General features: G+C 31.2%; 1 protein-coding gene across 1 annotated transcript; it reads right to left on the reverse strand.

The window, feature by feature from the left end:
• Positions 1–3043: 3043 nt before the first annotated feature.
• Positions 3044–20594, reverse strand: LOC127710330 (uncharacterized). The gene is made up of 16 exons (XM_052216127.1): positions 20381–20594; positions 19087–19215; positions 17752–17852; positions 15881–16052; positions 15462–15508; positions 13706–13760; positions 11995–12113; positions 11443–11604; positions 10415–10562; positions 8828–8991; positions 8026–8119; positions 6780–6893; positions 5913–5990; positions 4411–4600; positions 3855–4005; positions 3044–3170 (listed from the first exon to the last, which is right to left on the reverse strand). The coding sequence occupies exons 3-16, from the start codon at positions 17790–17792 to the stop codon at positions 3044–3046; spliced, it is 1662 nt and encodes a 553-aa protein (XP_052072087.1). The 5' UTR covers positions 17793–17852; positions 19087–19215; positions 20381–20594.
• Positions 20595–21477: the final 883 nt, after the last annotated feature.

Consider the following 21477-nt stretch of genomic DNA (forward strand, 5'->3'; position numbering starts at 1 on the left):
GGCATAAAAATGATGAAAACAATAATTTGCTTAAAATTCTTGATGTACTAATTTAAAACCAGAAAATATTATTAAAAAACAATTTTGTAACAGTTGGTTATAAACTGAAAAGATGAGTTTTTTTGGTATTATTTCAAATTCATATTATGAACACAATCATGTAGAATTGTTATAGATCTGTATTTGACATTAGAGTTTTTTGTTTGTTTGAAGAATGCATTTAAAAGTTATTTTGATGACCACAAGTATATTCTATGGTAAATTTTCCTTTATTTTTGACTTATTTACAATTCCAGTAGTATGACTGACGGAAAAATATATTTGACTAAATTTTATTCACCTAAAGTATTGATGTTTTCAGAAAATTTATGGAAAAAGGTAGCCAATAATCCGGTTTTTCATTTATTAAGAATGGTGGTATTATTTTTTTCTGAATATAAAAGATATAACATTTTTCCTATAATTTCTTTGTTTGGTATAATGATTAGTTGATTTTGGAATTATAATAGTGCTTTAAAGACTTGTTATATTTTATTAAAGACATATATTTCCAGAGGTGACTATTACCAGTAGTGTCTGTGACCTGAGCACTTGCCTAACCAAATACAAATTAGAATGTAAAATTAAAATGTAAAACATTTCCAGTAGTTTTTTCACTTACCAAATAAGTTTTATAAAAATCGAATATTATTAATTGAGGATAACAATTCTTTTTCAATTGTGCTGATCTCTATTTCTTACCCCAGGTGCAAACTTGGACTGTTCCCTTTATTGTGTTTAACCTGAACATATAGCTTAACTATATAGTATGCCCTTAAATCAGGAATTAAATTGTTTATAATTAAAATGAATTTTAAATCTGTTAATAAGATAGACACCATGTTTATAATTATGACGAAATTGTCTAATAGATTGGTTTGTAACCATGGAACAGCATCCACCATTTCTACAATCATGAGATACAAACAAAGAGCCCTCAATGATATTGTAAGGCAAACTTTTTCTTCTTGTGGTGAGTGTAAGGCTCTTGCAATGGAATAAGGGATCTTCCTGGTGAGGTATCATCAACAAAACAGTAACATCTGAACTGGTTTTGCAGTCAATTTTACCATAATTAATCTGAAAAAGAACATTTTAAAGATACTTTATCTTTCAAAAAAATAACAACTTTAAATTTGAATTGTTTGCATAATTTATGATATTTTGCATCTTTTACAACAATTGATTAAGGTAGGTGTAAAAACTTTTAGATTCCAACCAATAAAAATCCATAAAAAAAAATCGTTTATAAGCATTTATTAATGTATCTCTACCCCTTGGTATCAGTTTATTGTTTAAATTCTAAAAATGAACAATGAACTTATCAAAAGGAAAAATTTTCATTATTGAGTGATTTATCTGGGGAAATACATTATAGGTGTGTAACATCTGATTTTTGTTTTTGTTTTAAATCACCCGGTGATACACAGATTAGTTGTTAAACATACATGTTTATGTAATAATTTTTGATATTAACTTAGTGTTTTCATCTTAAATTGAACATGTTCATATCTCTAATATGGCAATCATTAGCTTGGAACTATTGGACAATGAACAAGCTCCAGGGTTTAATGGTATTCATCCTCATATTGTATTATTTCATACTGCACTCATTCTATTTGAGCAGTCAAAATGCGTTGACTGTATATTTCTTTGTCACATACCGTCACTGACCTGATATCACTTTTCCTCATAAATATTTACCTCTTCAACCTGTTCTTGTTTCCAATGTAACAATGATGAGTGGAACGACTCAAACTTAATTATTTCTTTTACATATTTTGGAAAAACATATTTCATTTGTTAATAATATTTGTTTGAAATCTATAAATGATTTATGTATAGTTGATAATTTAGTCCATACTCAAACAAATTTGTCCACCATCGATTGAGGGTTTCAACAGGTAATGTACAGTTCACTGTGTTGTATATTTCTCCGCCTGATATGAGGCCTTTTAAAGGGCGATTTTTCACAATATTTGAATCAAATAAATAATATTAACACATTAAACAACAATTGAAAATGTTTTTTTCTAGATTGCAGAGCCTCGCATTTACCTGTTTCTAAGCCTCATCCTTATATCGTTGAAATGTCAAGTCAATGCACTATTATTGTCTATCTATCATGATAAAAGCATGTGAGAAAATCACAGTGAACAAACTTGTCTGGAATAAAAAAAATGGCATACTTACATGGTCATCTAATTTAAAATAAACAGTTTCTCCAATGTTTAATTTACTTCCATCCTTCCTTTTCATGTTTCTGATTTCGTCTCCTACATTTCTTTTCACTTCTATAATTTGTTCTAATAAAAATTGTAAAATGTCAATTTATTTAAGAAGACTATAATACATTTAAGTGATATCTGCTAAATTATTTAAGAATTCAGTTTTATTGTATAGAAAATGGTGTTAAGTGTTTCAAGAACAGCTGAACATATATTTCCTTACATTCTTCCTTTTTAACTTATTTATTGACTCATTAAAATACTAGACTTTGACTTCTAATGATTTGACTTTTAATTGTTTAACATTACAGGTGCCATTAGTTAAGGAGAATAGGCTTACAATTCTATAGCATCTGATTTCAACTCCCAGTTTCTTGTGGGAAGTCATAATGCCTAAAACTTTAGCTTTCAGTGTTTTGGTTTATAAATTTATCCTGCAATTAGGTGTCTTATCATACATTAACAGCCCAACAGATATCAACAGGGTGTTCTGTTGTGCAGTTTCAGAGGAGCTGCGATGACAAACTGTTGCAGAAGTATATTGAGGCAAATAAGTTCAAAGGGGCATTACTCCTAGAAAAAAAAATTGAATCAATTTCTTGTCAATATGCACACCTTCAAAGTATGTCTTTATTATCTACCAGTTTCATGAAATTCTGGTGTGTGGTTTAGAGGAGTTGCGATGACAAGAACAGGACTGATAGACTGACAGAAGGACAGACAACGGGTCAAAAACATGATACCCTCTGCAACTTCATTCAAAGCTTGTAGCAACTTTAAAAAAAAATTATTGTATCCAAAACTAAAATCCTACCATCTTCTTTCTGTGTCCTATTTCCCATTACAAAAGTTTGAATCCGTGGATGATTTATCTCTTCAATTGTCTGTTGTGCAGGTTGAACTCTGTAAAAAAATATATTACTTTTAGTTCCCCTGTATAAACTCGATCAATTCACTCACAAACAAATAAAAGTCCGAAGTTTGTGAGTGACTTGGTCCAGTTTCTACACCAATAAATTCCTTTAAAAGGTGTTTACTCCTTATTATAAGTTATATGGTTTGCTACTGACCCCTACCGATCCATAGAGGGTTAGTAAAATCCAATCAAAACGTGATAATTTACCCGCCGTGCGATAAAATTCTTTAGAATTGGAGATAAGGAATACATTTAACCATACTCATAACCCATATCACACGTAAATTGTATTTTTGTGAAATTGAATAAGCCTAGCGCAAGAATATATATGATGGTAAACTAAAATATATGTACTTCGTGAATTTGCTATCTGATAAAGAATAAACTACAAAAACTCTTATTACCATTCAAAAAAATGTTTTGTGTTTATTTTTTGATTTAACGATTAATGCTAAGTGAAAATAGATTTTGTTAACCTCGTTCCAGATTGTGTTATCATTGCCACCATCTTGTTTACATTGGTTATGAAAAGAAGTTAGGTCAATGTCGTCTATCGGAAAAAAAACAACATTAAGAACAACTTCTCGAAGTTTTCTCGACTAATCATATCAATGTATTCCCAAATATGCAAATCATATAAGAATTATCACATGATAAATGCTGTCCTATACCTTTTCCCATTTGAAAACCATGTCCCACTGTCAATGATATGGCAAACTTCCTCAACATGAGCTAACTTCAAAGCTGTGTCTTTGTTGGCATTGTGGTGGTTTGTAATGCTCTGAAAATGTTTGACTATACCACACCAGCTTTCCCCTGTCTCTAAAATAAAAAAAAATAATTATACAATTGTAGGTAAATTGAAAAATATGTCAAATTAATAAGTTGCATTATATAACATTCAGTTCTTAATTTTTACAATTCTGTGTGGTCTGAGTTGTCTTTTTGTCTCTTCATCTTGAACATGTCTTTCAACAATTCCGGATATTTTTTTTTTACTTTTCTCAATTTTGAATTTTTTCAATTTGAAAATCGTTTTAACAATTACTTGACTACATGCTTTTATATGCTGGAATATCAATCCTGTTAAAATTCAACCAAATTGTAGTTTGTTTTAAAAAAAAAATCAACTGATAAATTAGTACTAAAAAATCCAAACATCTTGAATAGCAAATTAACAAATAATCAACAGCTAGGTGTATAAAAATAACATTTATTAACTTTTACCAGTAGTATAACCTATAGGGACCCCATGAAGTCTGATTTGTTGCTCAGTATGAAGATTATGGTGTATTTTCTGTTTTTTCAATGTTTCTGGAAACTGCTTGTAAATGTTTTCATTAAATTGGTACTGCAGATCACCCAGCCTAGTGAGTTCCGATTCCAGCAATTTCATTTTGTTACTCAACTGAACAATCTGAAAATATAAATATAATAATAATTACTAATGAACCACAAACCCAGTGCTGACATGAATATTAATTATATGGTCATATGTTTAAATTAATTGTATGAAAAAGTATGAATTATTTGAAATACGAAGTATTTTCTTATCCCAGGCATAGATTACCTTAGCCGTATTTGCCACAACTTTTTAGAATTTTGGGTCCTCAATGCTCTTCAGCTTTGTACTTGTTTTGCTTTTTACTTATTTTGGTCTGAGCATTACTGATGAGTCTAATTTGCTCTAAATGCTTTGGTTTCAGAGATATAAGCCAAAATCTACATTTTACCCCTATGTTCTATTTTTAGCCATGGCGACCATCTCGGTTGGTTGGCCGGGTCATCGGACACATTTTTTAAAATAAGTTACCCCAAGGATGATTGTGGACAAGTTTGGTTCAATTTGGCCCAATAGTTTCCGAGGAAAAGATTTTTGTAAAAGTTAAGACAACGGACGACAGATGCCAAGTGATGAGAAGAAAGGTCACTTGGCCCATTGAGCCAGGTGAGATTAAAACACATTACTATAACACCAGAGACCATAATTCTGTAACTTTTAGAACCAGAACTAAATGCAAAACTTTAAATCAAATATAAAATCAGTATCTTTAAGCACGAAAAAAAAAGTATGGAAAGCTCATACATAGGTTATTTAAATAATAATTTGTGTCACAGTAAGTACTCATTGAAATAGTAAATTATGTGTTAAGCAAACATCAAACTTTACTGTATACTGCATAACTAAACTATTGTTTAGCAACAAACACCAAGAGATGATATGCTAGTTTTCATATGTAATGTATACCTATAAGGGTTTACTTTTATAAATTATTACTTGGATAGAGAGTTAAATTATTGTCTCATTGGCACTCATACCACATCTTCCTATATCTATCTACAAAGAAAACTAGGCCAATAAGTGCCTAATTTTCTGGCAAGAAGTAAATAAACAATATAAGGTCAATGTCAGAAAAATATAAACTTTTTTGTATGAGGCTGAGAAACTGGGGAAGGGTGCAATTTAAACTAATACAATGATAGCTTTTCAAATTGTAACACAAATGTCCAACTTATTTTCATCTCTTAATGAACCACTGATTGTGGAGAAAGTGTTCCATGATGAAATTGACATTGCACAAACTATAGCTGTGTTGCTTTATTGCAACTAGTTGCAGTATAAATGAGAATATTTTCCTAAGAATGCTTCCTTTTGCTTATGTAATATAAAACAATTTATAAATAGTTATGATACTTGTAAGATAGTTAAACCTTTTAGTTTTACCTACCTCAGACAATAGACACCAAAGTTTTACTATTTCTTTACTAAATCCTGCGTGATGAACTGTAAAGGGTGCAAGTTGTACCTAGATTTAGAAATAAAAATGCTCTATATTAAATATACATTTATGCAGTATTTTTATTATTTCAAACAGATACTGCATATGGTAACACTATTTTACTTGTTGATCAATTAGTTAAAATAGTTACAGATTACAATATGTCTATATAGTTTTAATCATAGGATTAAAAACAAGAGATATTTATAGATTATCGTTGATCATCTCAAGAGATTGATTTTCTTGCTTCAGCTGGACGGGGAAAGTAAGATAAGCAATTGAGTTGAGATGACCAATGATAATCTCTTTATCGCTATTTAGCCTATGAAGATGTTGTTAATTTCCTGGACAACAGCACATGTTCCCTTAATTTCTAGCCATAATTTTCATCACTCAACTCTATTTTCATATCACTGACGACTCCACTGAGAAAGGAAATTATCAGTCAACAAGATCAAAGGAAAATTCTTAAAATAGCAATAACAGTATATATTCTGGAAAACTGGAAAAAAGCAAGGGTATATCAGATGGTTTTTTTAACCCTAATTGGAACCTCAACGTACATTAATTGTTACTATGATACAGTTCCAAATGTGTAAGATGTTATTTGCCATAGGTTTCATGGATAGATGCAAAGTGATGATTATGACAGTCACAATATTTTACATGGTCTGTTTCTGGATTCAACTGCAATTTCCCATGCATTGCTAAGTAATAAGTAACACTCAATTGAAATCACCAATCCACAACTGATTCCAGATTTCTATATAAAACATATAATTCTTGGATTCAGCAATTTAATGAGTTGGCACTTACAAATGACCTGAAGTCTTTCCCTTGGCTTGATTTGTGATATTTCACAAAGTTTTCTCCACATTTGTGATGAAAGCCCTTCCAGTCAGCTGCATTTAACGTTAGCTGTAAATTTTCCTGTAAGAAAGAACCAGAATTATCTTCAACTATCCTTAGCCAGCAACAAAACGGTTTTGATTATGTAATCTTTACCAAAAATGTTTTATCAAAGATTGATCTTAAAGTGTGCTGTGTTACAAAACACTTCATAAATTTAAATACAATGTATAAACATTTCATAAAGATAAACTGGCTTTTTATCAGCTGGAATTCACAACTGTATTCTACAATTTTCCAATAATAGAGACAATTACTCAGGATCCATTAAAAGTAAAGGGAATACATATTGTAAATTCGCCTTTTCAGAATCTAGAGGACTATGGGTAATCTCATTGTTCGTACACCAAAATGAAAATAAATTTACGTCATTGGTTGCATTTCTATTGTTTATCACGTTTTAAACCAATCACAACGTTTTGGTGTACGCTATTGTAAATATTACCCTGAATGCATTACGGTATTGAACTTATTCTAACATTTGCATAGCTCAGTCCAAAAGTCTCAATGGTTAAGTTCAAATATGTATTTCATATTTCATAATTTGTTTCTTTAATGGACAATAGTATATGTCAATTTGATTTCAATGTATGTTCAGTAAATAATAATTAATAAATATAAAAAAGAAGATGTGGTATGATTGCCAATGAGACAACTCTACGCAAGAGACCAAATGACACAAAAATAAACAACTATAGGTCACTGTACGGCCTTCAACAATGAGTAAAGCCTATATATACACATTAACTTATGATCAATAATCATTAAAATTGAGTTAATTTTTACATTTATAATTTATAACTTGCTTTCATAAATGTAAGTTGCAGATGTGTCAGTATGATAACATGTTTTCCATATGAAAGAATTTAACAACATTATGTGCCATTATGTGTTTGACCCAATAGAAATAATAAACATTTGATGCTTCAAAAAATTGTGGTTATAATGCACCAATAGATACCATAGCTTGGTGTTGAGATTAGGATTAAGAATTTGAATCACACTAATTAATTTTACTTAGAACATAGACCTGTGAAAAAAAAATTATATTGTAGGCATCCAAAAGAAATAAATCAGACTATTACATAAATAAATTTTATAGTATTTAAAAGAATGATTAGCATTAAAACAAAAGATATCAAGTCACAATTACCTTCTGCTGGTCAGTACAGTTGCCTAGCATACATTTTAATAGGATTGCAACTTCTCCTAAGTATATGCAATGAAGCATATCTGGAGGAATGTCCCTGAAATTATAATTAAAAAGAAAACAATAATTAAACAGTGCAGCTGGTTGTTTAGCTTTAGTAAAACTGTGGATTTCTTGATATCATATGTGATACCAATTGTAAGAATATTTTTATTGCAGTTTTATTATAAATTATTGATTAAATCAATAATGAATCTTGATTTAGGTGTAACAAATTTACAGAATACAAATATATATGGTTCTTAAATTAACTACCCTGCACCTGTACCTTATGATTTATTGTTAACATTACCGTAATCCACAACTTCTGTCTCAGAAAGTTAGACATAGGGATAGTGATCCAGCGGCGGCGATGCCAACTAACTTTTTAAAAGCTTTATGATCTAAGAAGTTGGAAGACATGCATGTTTCATACTTTGTTTATGCCTCATGTTCATAAGCTTTTGCCTGTCATACGTCCATTGTCCTTAACCTCACTTTCATGGTTCAGTGATTATTTGAAAAAAAAAGTTCAGATTTTTTGTAATGTAAACAATTGGCAGAGCTCAGCATTCTCAACATTCCTGTGTATGTGTGGGCATCACAATATATATGAAGTGTGCATGTCCAAAGCTAAGTTTCAATTTTCAGTGCATGTAATTGTTTTTGCTTCTTGTATATATAACTATAAAATGATTATATAATATTGTAATTCTAATAATGCTTTCACACCATATATAATAATATATAATAAAGTCATGCATACCTGTGTGGATCCCAATGAGCAGCTTTGTTCATTTCTTCAGCCAATATTTTCTTTTTTATCCCAGTCATTGTTGATGTTTCTGTACTATTTTCAATCTCTTTTAGAATTTCCTCAGTTTTATTTTTTGTTCTTAATTCTCCAATAAGTAAGTGGTTATTTCGATACTGACAAAAAAAGGAACAAGATAAAATATATATGATTAATTTTTAGTCATTGGGTTTTTGTAAAAAAAAAATGTGATCCAATTCAAGACCATCAAATATAGGACCTGAATAAATTAGCAGACTGGGAACATTGATGGCTAATAAAGTTTAATGCAATTTTTATGTAACAATTTTTTTCATTGGCTAAAAGTTACCATCAAATCCACAGTTGACCAGGGGTAACTAAGGAGGGACCCGCCATTTTGAATTGATTGAATCAATAAATGTTCAATTACTAATATCATCGAAAATAAAACAACACCTACCTCGAATTCACTGTTTTAAAGTAATTTTATCCGAATTTGAATCGCAGAGGTAACGTAATAACCTCCAGTTTGTAAGTTTTCATTTGTATGACGTCACGTTTAGCCATGACGTCTTCGCGCCAAAATCATTCATGAAGTTTCGCAGAATTTATTTTGTATGTCAAATTTATACATTTTTTCAAGCTTTATTGTATTATTTCTTTTTGTAATGTATTAGAATCGGAATAACAGTACTGTAGTTAAAGAGTTGCTACCGTTAATTTTGATTTGAAGGCCGCAAATCTCCGTTTTACTGTCTCCGCTACGCGTCACCAGTAAAACTACATTTGCGACCGTCAAATGGACAATTGAAGGTGGCAACTTTTCAACTACAGAACTGTTATTCCTTAAATGCAATGTCATTTCTATCAGCAAGAAATGATAATGATCAAATTCAAGGGGAGATAATAAATATTTAAACAGGTTGTTAATGCAAATCAGTCAGTTTCAGTGCTATTTTGTGAAATATCAAGAAAAGTTTTGACGTATATTTACAATTGGTAGAGCTAAACATTCTGAACATTTTTGCCCCTTTCAGATTTTCAATATTTATAACAGCTTCAAAATAATAAACAAAACTTGCTTTTTACCCTTATGTTCTATTTTCAGCCATGTAGGACATGTTGGTTGGCAGGTGGGGGTCATCAGACACATATCTTAAAACAAGACACCCTAATAATGATTGTTGCCAAGATAAGTTCAATTTGGCTAAATAGTTTCATAGAAGAATTTTGTGAAAGTTTAAGAACGATGGCAGAAATTACCAAGTGAGGGCCATGAGGGCTAAAAGAGGATTTTAGTTTTTGGACAAGTAATCCAAAAGAGCTGTAAGCAGTGTTCATGAACTTTTGGGAACTGTTTATAGCTATTGACATGAATTTCATATTGTATAAGTCATAGATTTAAAACTGTGTCCTGTAGACCTAGCTTATTTCAACAGAAGAAAAAAAGAAAACAATTTATCATATGTCAATAAACCTTTATAATATATTACACAGCAATGGAAAAAAGGAAACCTGAGACTATTGTTGACTCAGATACTATTTATCAGTGATAATATTTATCATTAATTGTCTTACCCTGCAAAATCTACAGTTTTCTTTAGATGCAGCACCCATGTGGTGACAAAATTCTGAGGCCATACTGTTGTCCATTAACCCAACTGCTATTTGGGATGTTACAATAACATTTTTATTGTAAGCTGCATCATACATTACTTTTCCTTCACTAAAATTTAAATACATTGATCAAGTTTGGGATTTCATGTATTCTGATTTGACTCAAATTCTCATATTTGATTTATAACAATGTAAAATATTTATCCAAATTATAAAAATTCTAAAATAAACAATATAATAGCTCGATAATATGTAGCTTCGTTTCTTGTGTATTTTAGTCTAGACGCCATATAAATAACTGTCAATTGGACCACTGATAATAAGCGATATAAATCATAGCGCTATAGACAGTTAACCAAAAATCAATGCAAACAATTTGAAAGAACAAACATTAAGCATTCATTGTACATAGATATAGGAAGATGTGGTATGAGTGCCAATGAGACAACTCTCCATCAAAATCACATTTTATAAAAGGAAACCATTATAGGTCAAGGTACGGTCTTCAACACAGAGCCTTGGCTCACACCGAACAGCAAGCTATAAAGAGCCCCAAAAAATGAATAGTGTAAAATCATTTAAACATGTATATTTATTTAATGAATTGATTAAGGCAAATTAATTAATATTTTTCAATTGATTTGTTTTATTGTCCTATACAAGTATATATATGGTTTAGGTGGGGATCGGGCCCATAGTGTTCTAGTTAACCCTTCCCTTATTCAGGCCCCTTAAAATACCCCTAAATAGACCCCAATGCACAAACGAGAGATCGATGACTCCGCTAGACATGTTATTGAGTTCTTTTCAATGTTTGTCTCTGTTCAACCTAAATCTGATCAAACAGAGATGAAGTACTAGCCATTAGCAACTACCACCTTACAGGTGTTGCTCTACACTGACCCTCTCTTGTAAAAATAAACACATCATAGAGTCTTTTTCTTGAAAGTATTTTTTTTTCTATTTTGCTAATTAATGTTTACACTTACTAAAACATGTCATTCAAATCATTCACCACAGGTGTAATGAATGACCCGTCTTCTGGTTTTGTTACTCCAATGAAATGATGTGATGATTTCTTCATCTTTTCAGAAGTTGGTAATCCTGCCAACTGAAGAGTCCACACACTTAATGGGTTCCATTTTTTTGACCTGTATAATGTTTATATAAGTAATTGTCTTATACAGTCTAATGAAGTTTATGTAAGCAATTGTAGGCTTGTGTACACAGCTTTGATCATGTTGATCAACAATGAAAAAAATCCATACAGTATTTCCCACATGAAAAAATGTCACTATTCAACTGAGAAAACAAAATGTTTAATTTATAACAAAACAATTTACGAAAAACAAATATGGTTTACACTAGTTCAGTGGTTTCATCAGAGAAGATTTATTTTCATATTTAATGATAGATAAAGAACGATCCACAATGACAATAACTTTCACTAACCCTTTTGGGGGTATTGATACCTGTTATCAAATCACTATTTTAAAATTTAAATAATTTTACAATTTCTTGCATGTTTATACTCTATGTACCTGTTACCACTTGTGTCATCTACAAATATATTTATAGGAACTGTGTATATGTCCATGTCTAGCTTTTTTGACATCTCAATCAGATTTTGTACTCTTTCAACATCATCACCCTCATACACCTAGTGAAGAATAATAGAAAGTGAAACAAACATCATCCAAAATACACTAAAAACTTAATTGATTTTTGACCTAGTTTTCTCTCAAATTTTTTGAGAAAAAAAATAACGTTTCATGTATTTGCCTCATCTCATCTGTCATGTCATCTGTCTTGCTGAAGATAATTATGTCTTTTTGATTCCATAAAAATAACCATTCAACAACTTGACAAACAGATTAATGAGTAATGTTTTTGCTTTCCCTGCTAAAGTACTTACTTTTTTGTATAATGATTAGTGACTGAACATATGTTTTTCTTTTAAACTAGTGGCATACTTTTTTTAAAATTTATTTTATTGGTAATTTTTGTTTTAGTAATTACTTATATATAGACGTAGTGTCCCGTATGAAATAAGTAGTAGGATTCCACCTAGACACTAGTAGGAATGTAGTAGGAATCTACCTAGAATCAAAGATTCTGTATAGAAAGTAGACGGACAGGGAAAATGAACAAAATTCTGACTGGATTTTTTTATTTTCTCACTAGCAAAATCCTACCATCTAGCAGGAATTTTAAAAGTCTGTATGGATTTTTTTCTGTTTTGAAAATCTTAAGTGGGAATTTAGACAGGAAATATGATTAGATTATTCATTTTCCTACTACAAGATTCCTACCAGAATTTATTTAATCCTACTAGAAAATGTTTTTACATGGAATCTTTTTAATTATCTTAAACTGGATTCCTGTTTGCTAATGACACAAATTTTGCTGTGTTGAATGCAACCAAGTTCCAGTTCACAAATTCAAAAGTTGGAGGGTAGAAGAATGAAAAGTTGTGTTGGAACAGAACGCTGCAAGGATCAAACAACTACAATATTGAAATATGAGAAAATATGGCTCATGTTGATTGAAGGTAATTTTTATACTTTTAATATGAAATTTGTTATCTGTTTGCCAATATATATTAGTTAATTCAACAACAGTGCATAACTTTCCTCATTATTAGTTCATAACTCTTTAATTTCATCTAATCAACATTTTTGTCCATCTACATATATAACACAATTTCTAACTTGAATACATCACAGTTTCCTCATACATTTCAAAAGTCATTTTTTTTTAATAAATCTATTCCAGACATTTCCTTTGTTCTCTGTTGTTGAGATTCAAACTTAAATGATTGACCCAGTTGTGTATTTGTGAATATACACTTACATTTTGTATATTTTTAGATTCCTACTAGAAAATATGTTTTTTCTATGTGGAATTTTGAAAAATTCCTACCAGGTTTTCTAGTAGGAATTTTATTTTCCCGCCAAATTATTCCTAATAATTTAAATATTCCTGGTAGGAATATACAATATTCCTACTAAGAAATTCCTGCTAATTTAAATTTTTCGTCTTATAACTTTCCGTGTGGATTCCTACAGGAGTCTGACTGGAATATAACTCTTTTCTGGTAGGAATTCATCACAATATTCCTACTATATTCCGTGTTCATTCTGTGTGAAATATTTCATACAGGGTTATTTAATTTTGATCGCATCATCATCAAAATATAAACACACAGGTATTAATCTAGTAGCTCATAATATTTTTTTATAACAAACTCACATTTGTCTGGTCCAACTTCAACAGATCATTTGCTATCACAGATATATTTCTTGTACTACAAATAGAGATTACAATTATATTAAAACTCACAGTTACCAAAAAATACAAACATAATAAACATTTCCTGAAAATATCTATTACTTGTACTGCTGAAATTTTTGTATATGATTTAATTTTTACATCTAGATATGGTGAGTTTGAATTAGTAACTTAATTTCAGAAGTTTTAATGTGAACCAAATGATTACATTACATGTATGTTTCAGAAGAATCCGTTATTTTGATTGGATAACAACGCTTGTTCGTCATACTAGAATTCACCTTCATAGCCCAAAAGTTCATATTGACACGTGCTATCCCAAAAAAGTGCACAGGTTATTTAAAGAAATGATAAAAATAGATTGTCCATTGTCATAGCGAAAAAATGTAATTATAAATATTGAATGCTTCTTTTACTAATTTCATATGGTTGTAAAAGCGTTGACCATGCGCACATTTTTAGAATGAAGCGCTTCCACGCTTCATACAAAATGTACTTCGGTCAAAGCTTTTACACCCCAATGAATTTACTTTTACACCCCAATGATTTACTTTTACACCCCAATAAATTTACAAAAAGAAGCATTCAATTCTTAAATGAAACTATTTACAGAGATCTCCCCTATTGATAATTGGATTTAAACATTTTTAACTTCACTTGTCCTATTTTCTCAGTTATTTTTATTCACTGGGACCTTTTAATTTCTTCTATTAAAGAGAAATCCCATCACTACCTGAGTAAAAAAATATCCTTCATGTAGATGAATGTGCATATATCAACTAAAATAAACAGCTGCGCCATGAGCGCATGATACGCCCGTCCTCTTGTGTGTGAATTTTTATGCAATAAGCATAAATAGTTTCTGACATACGGCGTGACATGCGAAAACCCCCCTTTTTTTTTACAAAAAACTCAATATCTCTAAAATAAAATTTTGAATCAAAACCAATAAATTACACAGATCTTTAGATTAATATAACTAAGAAGTGTGTAAAATTTTAAGCAATAATCATAAATCGTTTTTGAGATACGGCGCGACATGTGAAAAACCCCTCCCCCTTTTTTTACAAAATACTCAATAACTCAAAAATAAAATTTTGAATATCACCAAAAAGTATACAGATCTTAAGGTAAATATAACTAAGAAGTGTGTAAAGTTTTAAGCAATAATGATAAACTGTTTTTGAGATACGGCGTGACATGTGAAAAAAACACACACCTGTTTTAGTTGCTAAGTCCTGTAACTCAAAAAGTTTTAATCTTATTTTCACCAAAAAGTATACAGATCGTTTGACCATCAAAAGAAACAACTATGTTAAGTTTCATGAAATTTGGATAAGTCATTCTCAAGTTACGGTGCTACATGTTTACGCCGGACAGACAGACGGACGGACACCGGACATTTGTATACCATAATACGTCCCGTCAAAAATTGACAGGCGTATAAAAAACTGCATGAGTGCATGTTGTATTTATTCAATATTATATTTTCAATCTGTTCAATGTTAATAATTTAAAAAAAAATGCAGATTCACTGGTTTGATAGCAAGATAAATTCCTGCTACACATTGAAATAACCATGCACTGTAATTTTAAGAAGAAAAAACAGCATTTAATGATGTTCAATTGCTGTCTTCAACTTTTATAATGTACACAAAATGAATGTATACCAGTTCATTATTTTATTTCTCTTTACATTTGTAGTGTTTATACCAACCTTTCACACTTTACAGATGCATATACTTGATGTGTATTTTCAAATTCCTAAAAAACATAATAATAAGTGTCAATGACAATATAGGATGTAGTTGCCATGTCTAAACAGATGACTGAATCTGAGCTAAAGAAGTCATATACAGTTATAAAAATATTAGATACATGTGTGAACAAAGGTTTTCTTACATAATGTGTTTAAATTTAAAATGTGTTATTTGTTTAAGGCAAGATCCACAACTTTCGTTCATATATATTCAGAATTGTTACACTTAACATGCAATGATAACATTTTAATTCAATTATACAACGTACAACATGTCAGAGTAGCTGTACTTTATTGACTTAAAATAACCTTATTCCTGTGTCATTTGGTCTCTCAGAAGTGGAAATAACATTTCTTCATTAAATCTACATTATTACCTGGGAAAAAAACTGAACAACAGTCCCACACTCTCCATTTGTGCCATTCTGAACGTTGTCACCAATATATATTCTTTCTGAAGATGAATTTTTTGCCATCAAAGACTTTATTTCAGTCTTCCACTTGCTTCCACTACTTTGACCTTCAAAAAAGTTGCTTTGTCTGGGAAATCTATTTTTGAAAGAAAAAAAATGTTATTATAAAGGGGCCATCATCAGAGGAGGAATGGAAGATTAATGTTTGCACCCTTTTAATAAAGATACAGTAACTGTGATAACCGGTGGTTCAGAGTTAACCTGAGCTGTTCAGTAAACAGGCTGTTCCGTTAATTGGCGGTACAGTTATCAGGTAGATCAGATATATATCAGGTGGATAAATATGAATCTTGTTGATATCTAAACAGGTTCAATTATCCCTGTCAGTGAAAAATCCCGATGGGATGTTCAATGGTTACACATGTTACAGTACCTAATCTTTATTAAGCTAATGTACATGTTACAGTTAACATTTTGACATGTTACGGTAAACATTTTGACATGATACGGTAAACTTTTTGACATGATACAGAAAACATGTGACCTGATGATATAACCCAAATTTGGGCTTGAGCATTGGGTATAGGATGTTTTAATTATTGATGAAGTACATGGTAGTCACTAAGTCTTGATCTTTGGCTTATGATCAGGGGTCGAATTTAAGCTTTTATGTATACTGGCCAGCCGGACCAGTGGACTGAATAATCTACTGGTCCCGGTGCAAATCTACTGGTCCTGCAAAAATGACATTAATTTGACAAACACTAATATAAATGATAGGTATTTACTTTTATTTTCGTGCTTTCTTTTACATATGTTAGACAAGAAAAAGAGAGAGTCTCCATCCTGATTTTGATAATGGTTTTGATAATCTAAATGATTTTCTTTATCAAAATCAGTATCAAGAACAGAAAAAATGTCAACATTGTCTTCCATGTCATCACAATCATCACGACGACCATAGGGCGCCTGACTGGGTTGTCTGGAGCGCTGCCCAGAAATGCCACATTTGAATAGCCGGGACAAATTTTTCACTTGTTATTTAATTCACTACATTGCGGTCGACTATATAATTTAACAATTCGCGATCTTTTTCCAAGGATTTTTTATATTAACGTTTCCTTTTGTCAATTTCTTAAACTTTATTCCGATCTTCCTCTTGAAAGACACTTTTTTATTTTTTTGTAGAGATGTCCTTCCAAAAATTTCCACATTTTGTGTTGTTGTGAAGGACGCTCACGATATTAATTAACTTGATCAATTGTAATACTTAGTACCGCCAGTACAGTGTAATTGATTTTGCAGGTAAAATTGTTTGCAAACAAACCGATTTTGGGTTGCAATCGGAGTTTTATCGACAAATTTCTACTGGTCCGCCGGACCACCAGCTGACAAAATCTACTGGTCCAACGCAAATTCTACTGGTCTCGGTCCACCAGACCAGCGCCAATTTTGACCCCTGCTTATGATACACCTAAATATCAAGACTTGCAATGGTATATTACATGGTAGTTTACCAGTATTTCATTTCAAGCTTTGCCCAACTAAATCTTGATAATTGTAAAGAAAATCTGTACATATTTCAATATTTTTAAAATTCTTAACTTTCTTTTCTATAAATAAATAAAAAATTTCAAAGAACCATTAAATTGTTTGTGACTGTTGAGTATTTTTCTATTATAGCCATTATCTTTGACTCATGAGTTTGAATGTCCCTTTGGTATCTTTCACCTCTCTTTTAGACTTAAGATAACACTTAAATAACTTAAAGCTGATGAAACAATTAAGTGGTAGGCTGGTATAAAGAATAATAGAAAAATAACATTATGAACTACCTTTGTAACTGTATTGCTGTGTTTTTCTTTGAAAGCTGCATTTCAATTATACTAGATGGCTTTATATAAAAGATGTCTTTGTCGGTATCTTTATTAGAAGACTGAAAGAAAAACATTAAAGTTTGTCTTTAATCAATATAAATTGCCTCTCCTGGTCCCTATATTAATTTCCAAACCCTTATTAGAAGACTGAAAGAAATAACATTAAAGTTTATCTTTAAACAATAAACAATTATGGCCCGTTGAAAAGGTGAATATCCAAAATTGTCAACACAAGAAGGTTATTTCAATGAGGGCGCAGCCCGAAGTGAAATAACTTTTAAGGGTTGACAATTTTGGATATTCATGGATTCTAAGGGCCACAATTGTTTTATGATATACCGAACTAACAGTGGAAGGGCATTTAGAACACTTACTATCTTCTTTAATAACAAACACAAGCTGAGGTTTGAAAATACATTTGTGTTCTGGAATTTCTCGAATGTACAACAAAGGTAGAATCTTTTTGTTAAATATTGATGGCCCTGAAAAGGACCGTTTATAAGAGATTTCATTGGCTGCTGGCACTCTAGTCGTGTCCAAAGCCTTATTTCCTCGTCTCTCGATAGGCTGTCAGTGTAACGTGAACAATGCCATTTTGTTTATTTACGTCTGTGACGTCATTTTCATGGGAGATAACTCAAGTGCAAATCTAGACACTCAAAAGGTTATTCGCCGGTGAATGATAGGGTCATTCATCGCTGGTGTATATTTTAAGGATTATTTGTCCTCCCTTGCAATTAAATGAAAATTAACTGAATTATTCCATGTCACATGATAAGGTGTTACCCAATAGAATTGTTTGTAATATATGTAAGGTATAATAATATAAATTGCCTCTCCTGGTCCCTATATTAATTTCCAAACCCTATCATTTTATAATCTATCCATTATTATAATTCAAACAAGGAAACTTAACTGCACAATTCATGCACAAAGCAATAAACCAAAAAAAATGACAAATATGGCATAATTATATTCATCTTACAGCTTTGTAAGATATTGAAAAGTTCTCTGAAATTCTTAGTATCATAATTTTCTGGTTTTTTGTTGAAAATTTTGCATGGTCATATTAGCAATTTGTGATTGTGCTATGGAATTTTTTCTTTCTGACTTTTCGATGTTCATCTAAAATTTGTAGTGGTAAAATCATGGCAATTTTTTTTAAATAAGTAATACATTGTACATTATAACATACATACATTTGTAGGGAAAATTTCATTACTATCCATTTTCAATTAAAAGTATTCTAAAAATAGCAAATTTGTCAAAACAGCTAGATTACATGTATCTTACCACTGATGGTTTAAGTTCTAATCCTTCAATGTCAAGATTCCATATCTTATGGAATGGAGGAATACTCTTTATATTGTCTTCAACTACTACTCTGATTATGTGTAAAATAAACTTAAAAAGTTCTTGATCCTAAAAATAGAAAGAGTTGCAATGTACACCATTGTTCCAGGTTTGGCGAAGGGTTTGGTTAACCAACAACTTCCTGTATGTGGAAGTCTGCATGCATGTAGTTCACAATTTTAGTAGTCATCTTTTTTGGCTGTTAAATTATACATCATATTTGTTTTTCATTTTTAATATTTTGTACAGTATAAATTAAATCAGGCCATTAATTTTCTTTTTTCTATTGTTTATTATTTGTCATTTCTGGGCCTTCTATCATGATATAGCTTACTTTGATGCATTAGTTTTACTCATAGTTGAAGGTTGTGCATAGACATGTAGTTGTTGTCATTTAATTATCACTATCAGGATGATTTCATAGTCTCATTGGCAATCATACCACATCTTCTTAAAGTCATATGAAACGAATTACTGGTGAAAAATAATATTTATCCAATTCTTGAAACATGTGAAATGCATTTATATATCATAAAGAAACTTCAGTGCAAGATTTTTTCATATTTTTATGCATCCATATAAAGTGTATTTTTGGAAATTGATACCCGGGGGGGGGGGTTTACTTCCTATATTTTTAGTGGTACGAGTGTGCCGCAAAACAGGGTCACTTTTTCATGCCCTGCTGGTTAGAACAGGGTCCCTTTTCATGTCCTGCTGGTTAGAACAAGGTCGCTTTTTCATGCCCTGCTGGTGAGAACAGGGTCTTTTTTTAAACAAAGTATTTGTCTAGAACAGGATCGCTTATTTAACTGTTTAAGATACAGTCTAGAACCCGGTCCCGGGTCTAGAACAGCATCTATTTTACATTTTCTTGGGTGTGTCTAGAACAGGGTATGTTTTTCAATATATCTGTTTAGAACAGGGTATATTTTTCAATGTTTTCTAGTTAGAACAGGGTATGATTTGGCAAGTGCTGTCGGCACAGTTATAGCCAAAAGGATAGTCAGTAACCCCCCCGGGATTGATACTAATTTGCTTGACCGGACACCTAGTCCAAATAATTATGACGTCTTGAAAGGCTATTATATTTTTTTTCTTTGACGCCTTACATCGATGTAAGGCGTCAAAGAAAAAAAATATAATAGCCTTTCAAGACGTCATAACTATTTGGACTACCGGACACCATGATTGCAAGATTGAAGATTGCAATATATATGATTATAAAAGCGCTTACTATACAGTGATATTTTGATCCACGTAACACGTAGAGCAGTAGCTCTAGCCTGTTGGCGAAAGGGAAGTAGTCGTCTGTAAAAATCTCTGAGTCATCGAGTTCCTGTTTAGTTGCACTTTCACTGTCAATGTTGAAGTTCTCTTGCCACACATCATTTGTCTCTGTACTTTGTTCTTCTTCACAAAACTGCAATAAACCTATTACATCTTTATGCTTTTTTGTTTCTAGATGTTTGTAGTAATTGCTCTGTTTTTCTGTTGAAAATTCGCAAGGATTACACTGAAACATTTCAAATGCAGAATCAGAAGCAGAATGCTCGTGCAGTGATCAGGTGATTGAAGCGCTTGTAAAAGCTCTTTAGAACGCGTCGATTCAAACGTTTTTAAAACCTTGGAGTATAATTTTCGTCTGCAACTATTTCACGAGACATATTATAAAGATTAAAAGAAGACATATTTTTAAAACAAAAAAAAGAAGAATTTTTGATAGTCTTAGAGAGACAATAACAGGTGATTTGCAAAACACTAAAGTAACGTATATTTTGATATAAAAGTAAGATGAAGTCCAACAAATCACTTACACGTGGCTAATTTACATACGATCTATCCATTGGTGTCTTCACTGAAGCAGATAATAGAAAAACATTGAAACCATTGAGGGTCTTCAGGGTATGTTTAAAAAAAAATGCAATAGAAATTGTCGCACGGAACACGAGTAGATCTATTCCGATTTAATGGAGACGTGAACGTTGAAAGATCAAATATCGCCGAGCTCAGTCGCCGAGGGTCATCGTCACAAAGGAGAAGGTTCACGAAGGGTTAAAATTGGCCCTATTTTGTTATGTTTTTTAAATCGGGCCAAAAAATTACAAACCGGGTAAAAATCATTTATAGTATACGATGGATTTACTTTCCATACTGACAGAATATAATAAAACGGACTTATTCTGCTTGAAATCCCACTTGGGTTCCACTTCCTCGTTGGTGTGTAGGGGACTCAGAGTAAGACTAACGGAAAGGGTATTTGTACTAGTAAATAATTGAATAAATTAATAAATAAATAAGTACTATTACCTGTAGTTACCTGCCAAATAAATG

Source organism: Mytilus californianus, unplaced genomic scaffold (genome assembly GCF_021869535.1).
Source record: "Mytilus californianus isolate M0D057914Y unplaced genomic scaffold, xbMytCali1.0.p SCAF_71, whole genome shotgun sequence".
Taxonomy (NCBI): domain Eukaryota; kingdom Metazoa; phylum Mollusca; class Bivalvia; order Mytilida; family Mytilidae; genus Mytilus; species Mytilus californianus.

Coding starts and splice junctions, on each gene's coding strand:
- LOC127710330 (XM_052216127.1), bottom strand. CDS start 17,792: ATGCAGCTTTCAAAGAAAAACACAGCAATACAGTTACAAAG. Junction 15,509..15,880: donor TTGTTCAGTTTTTTTCCCAG/GTAATAATGTAG, acceptor TATGTTTTTTAG/GAATTTGAAAATACACATCA. Junction 4,601..5,912: donor TTTGGTGTCTATTGTCTGAG/GTAGGTAAAACT, acceptor TTATATTTTCAG/ATTGTTCAGTTGAGTAACAA.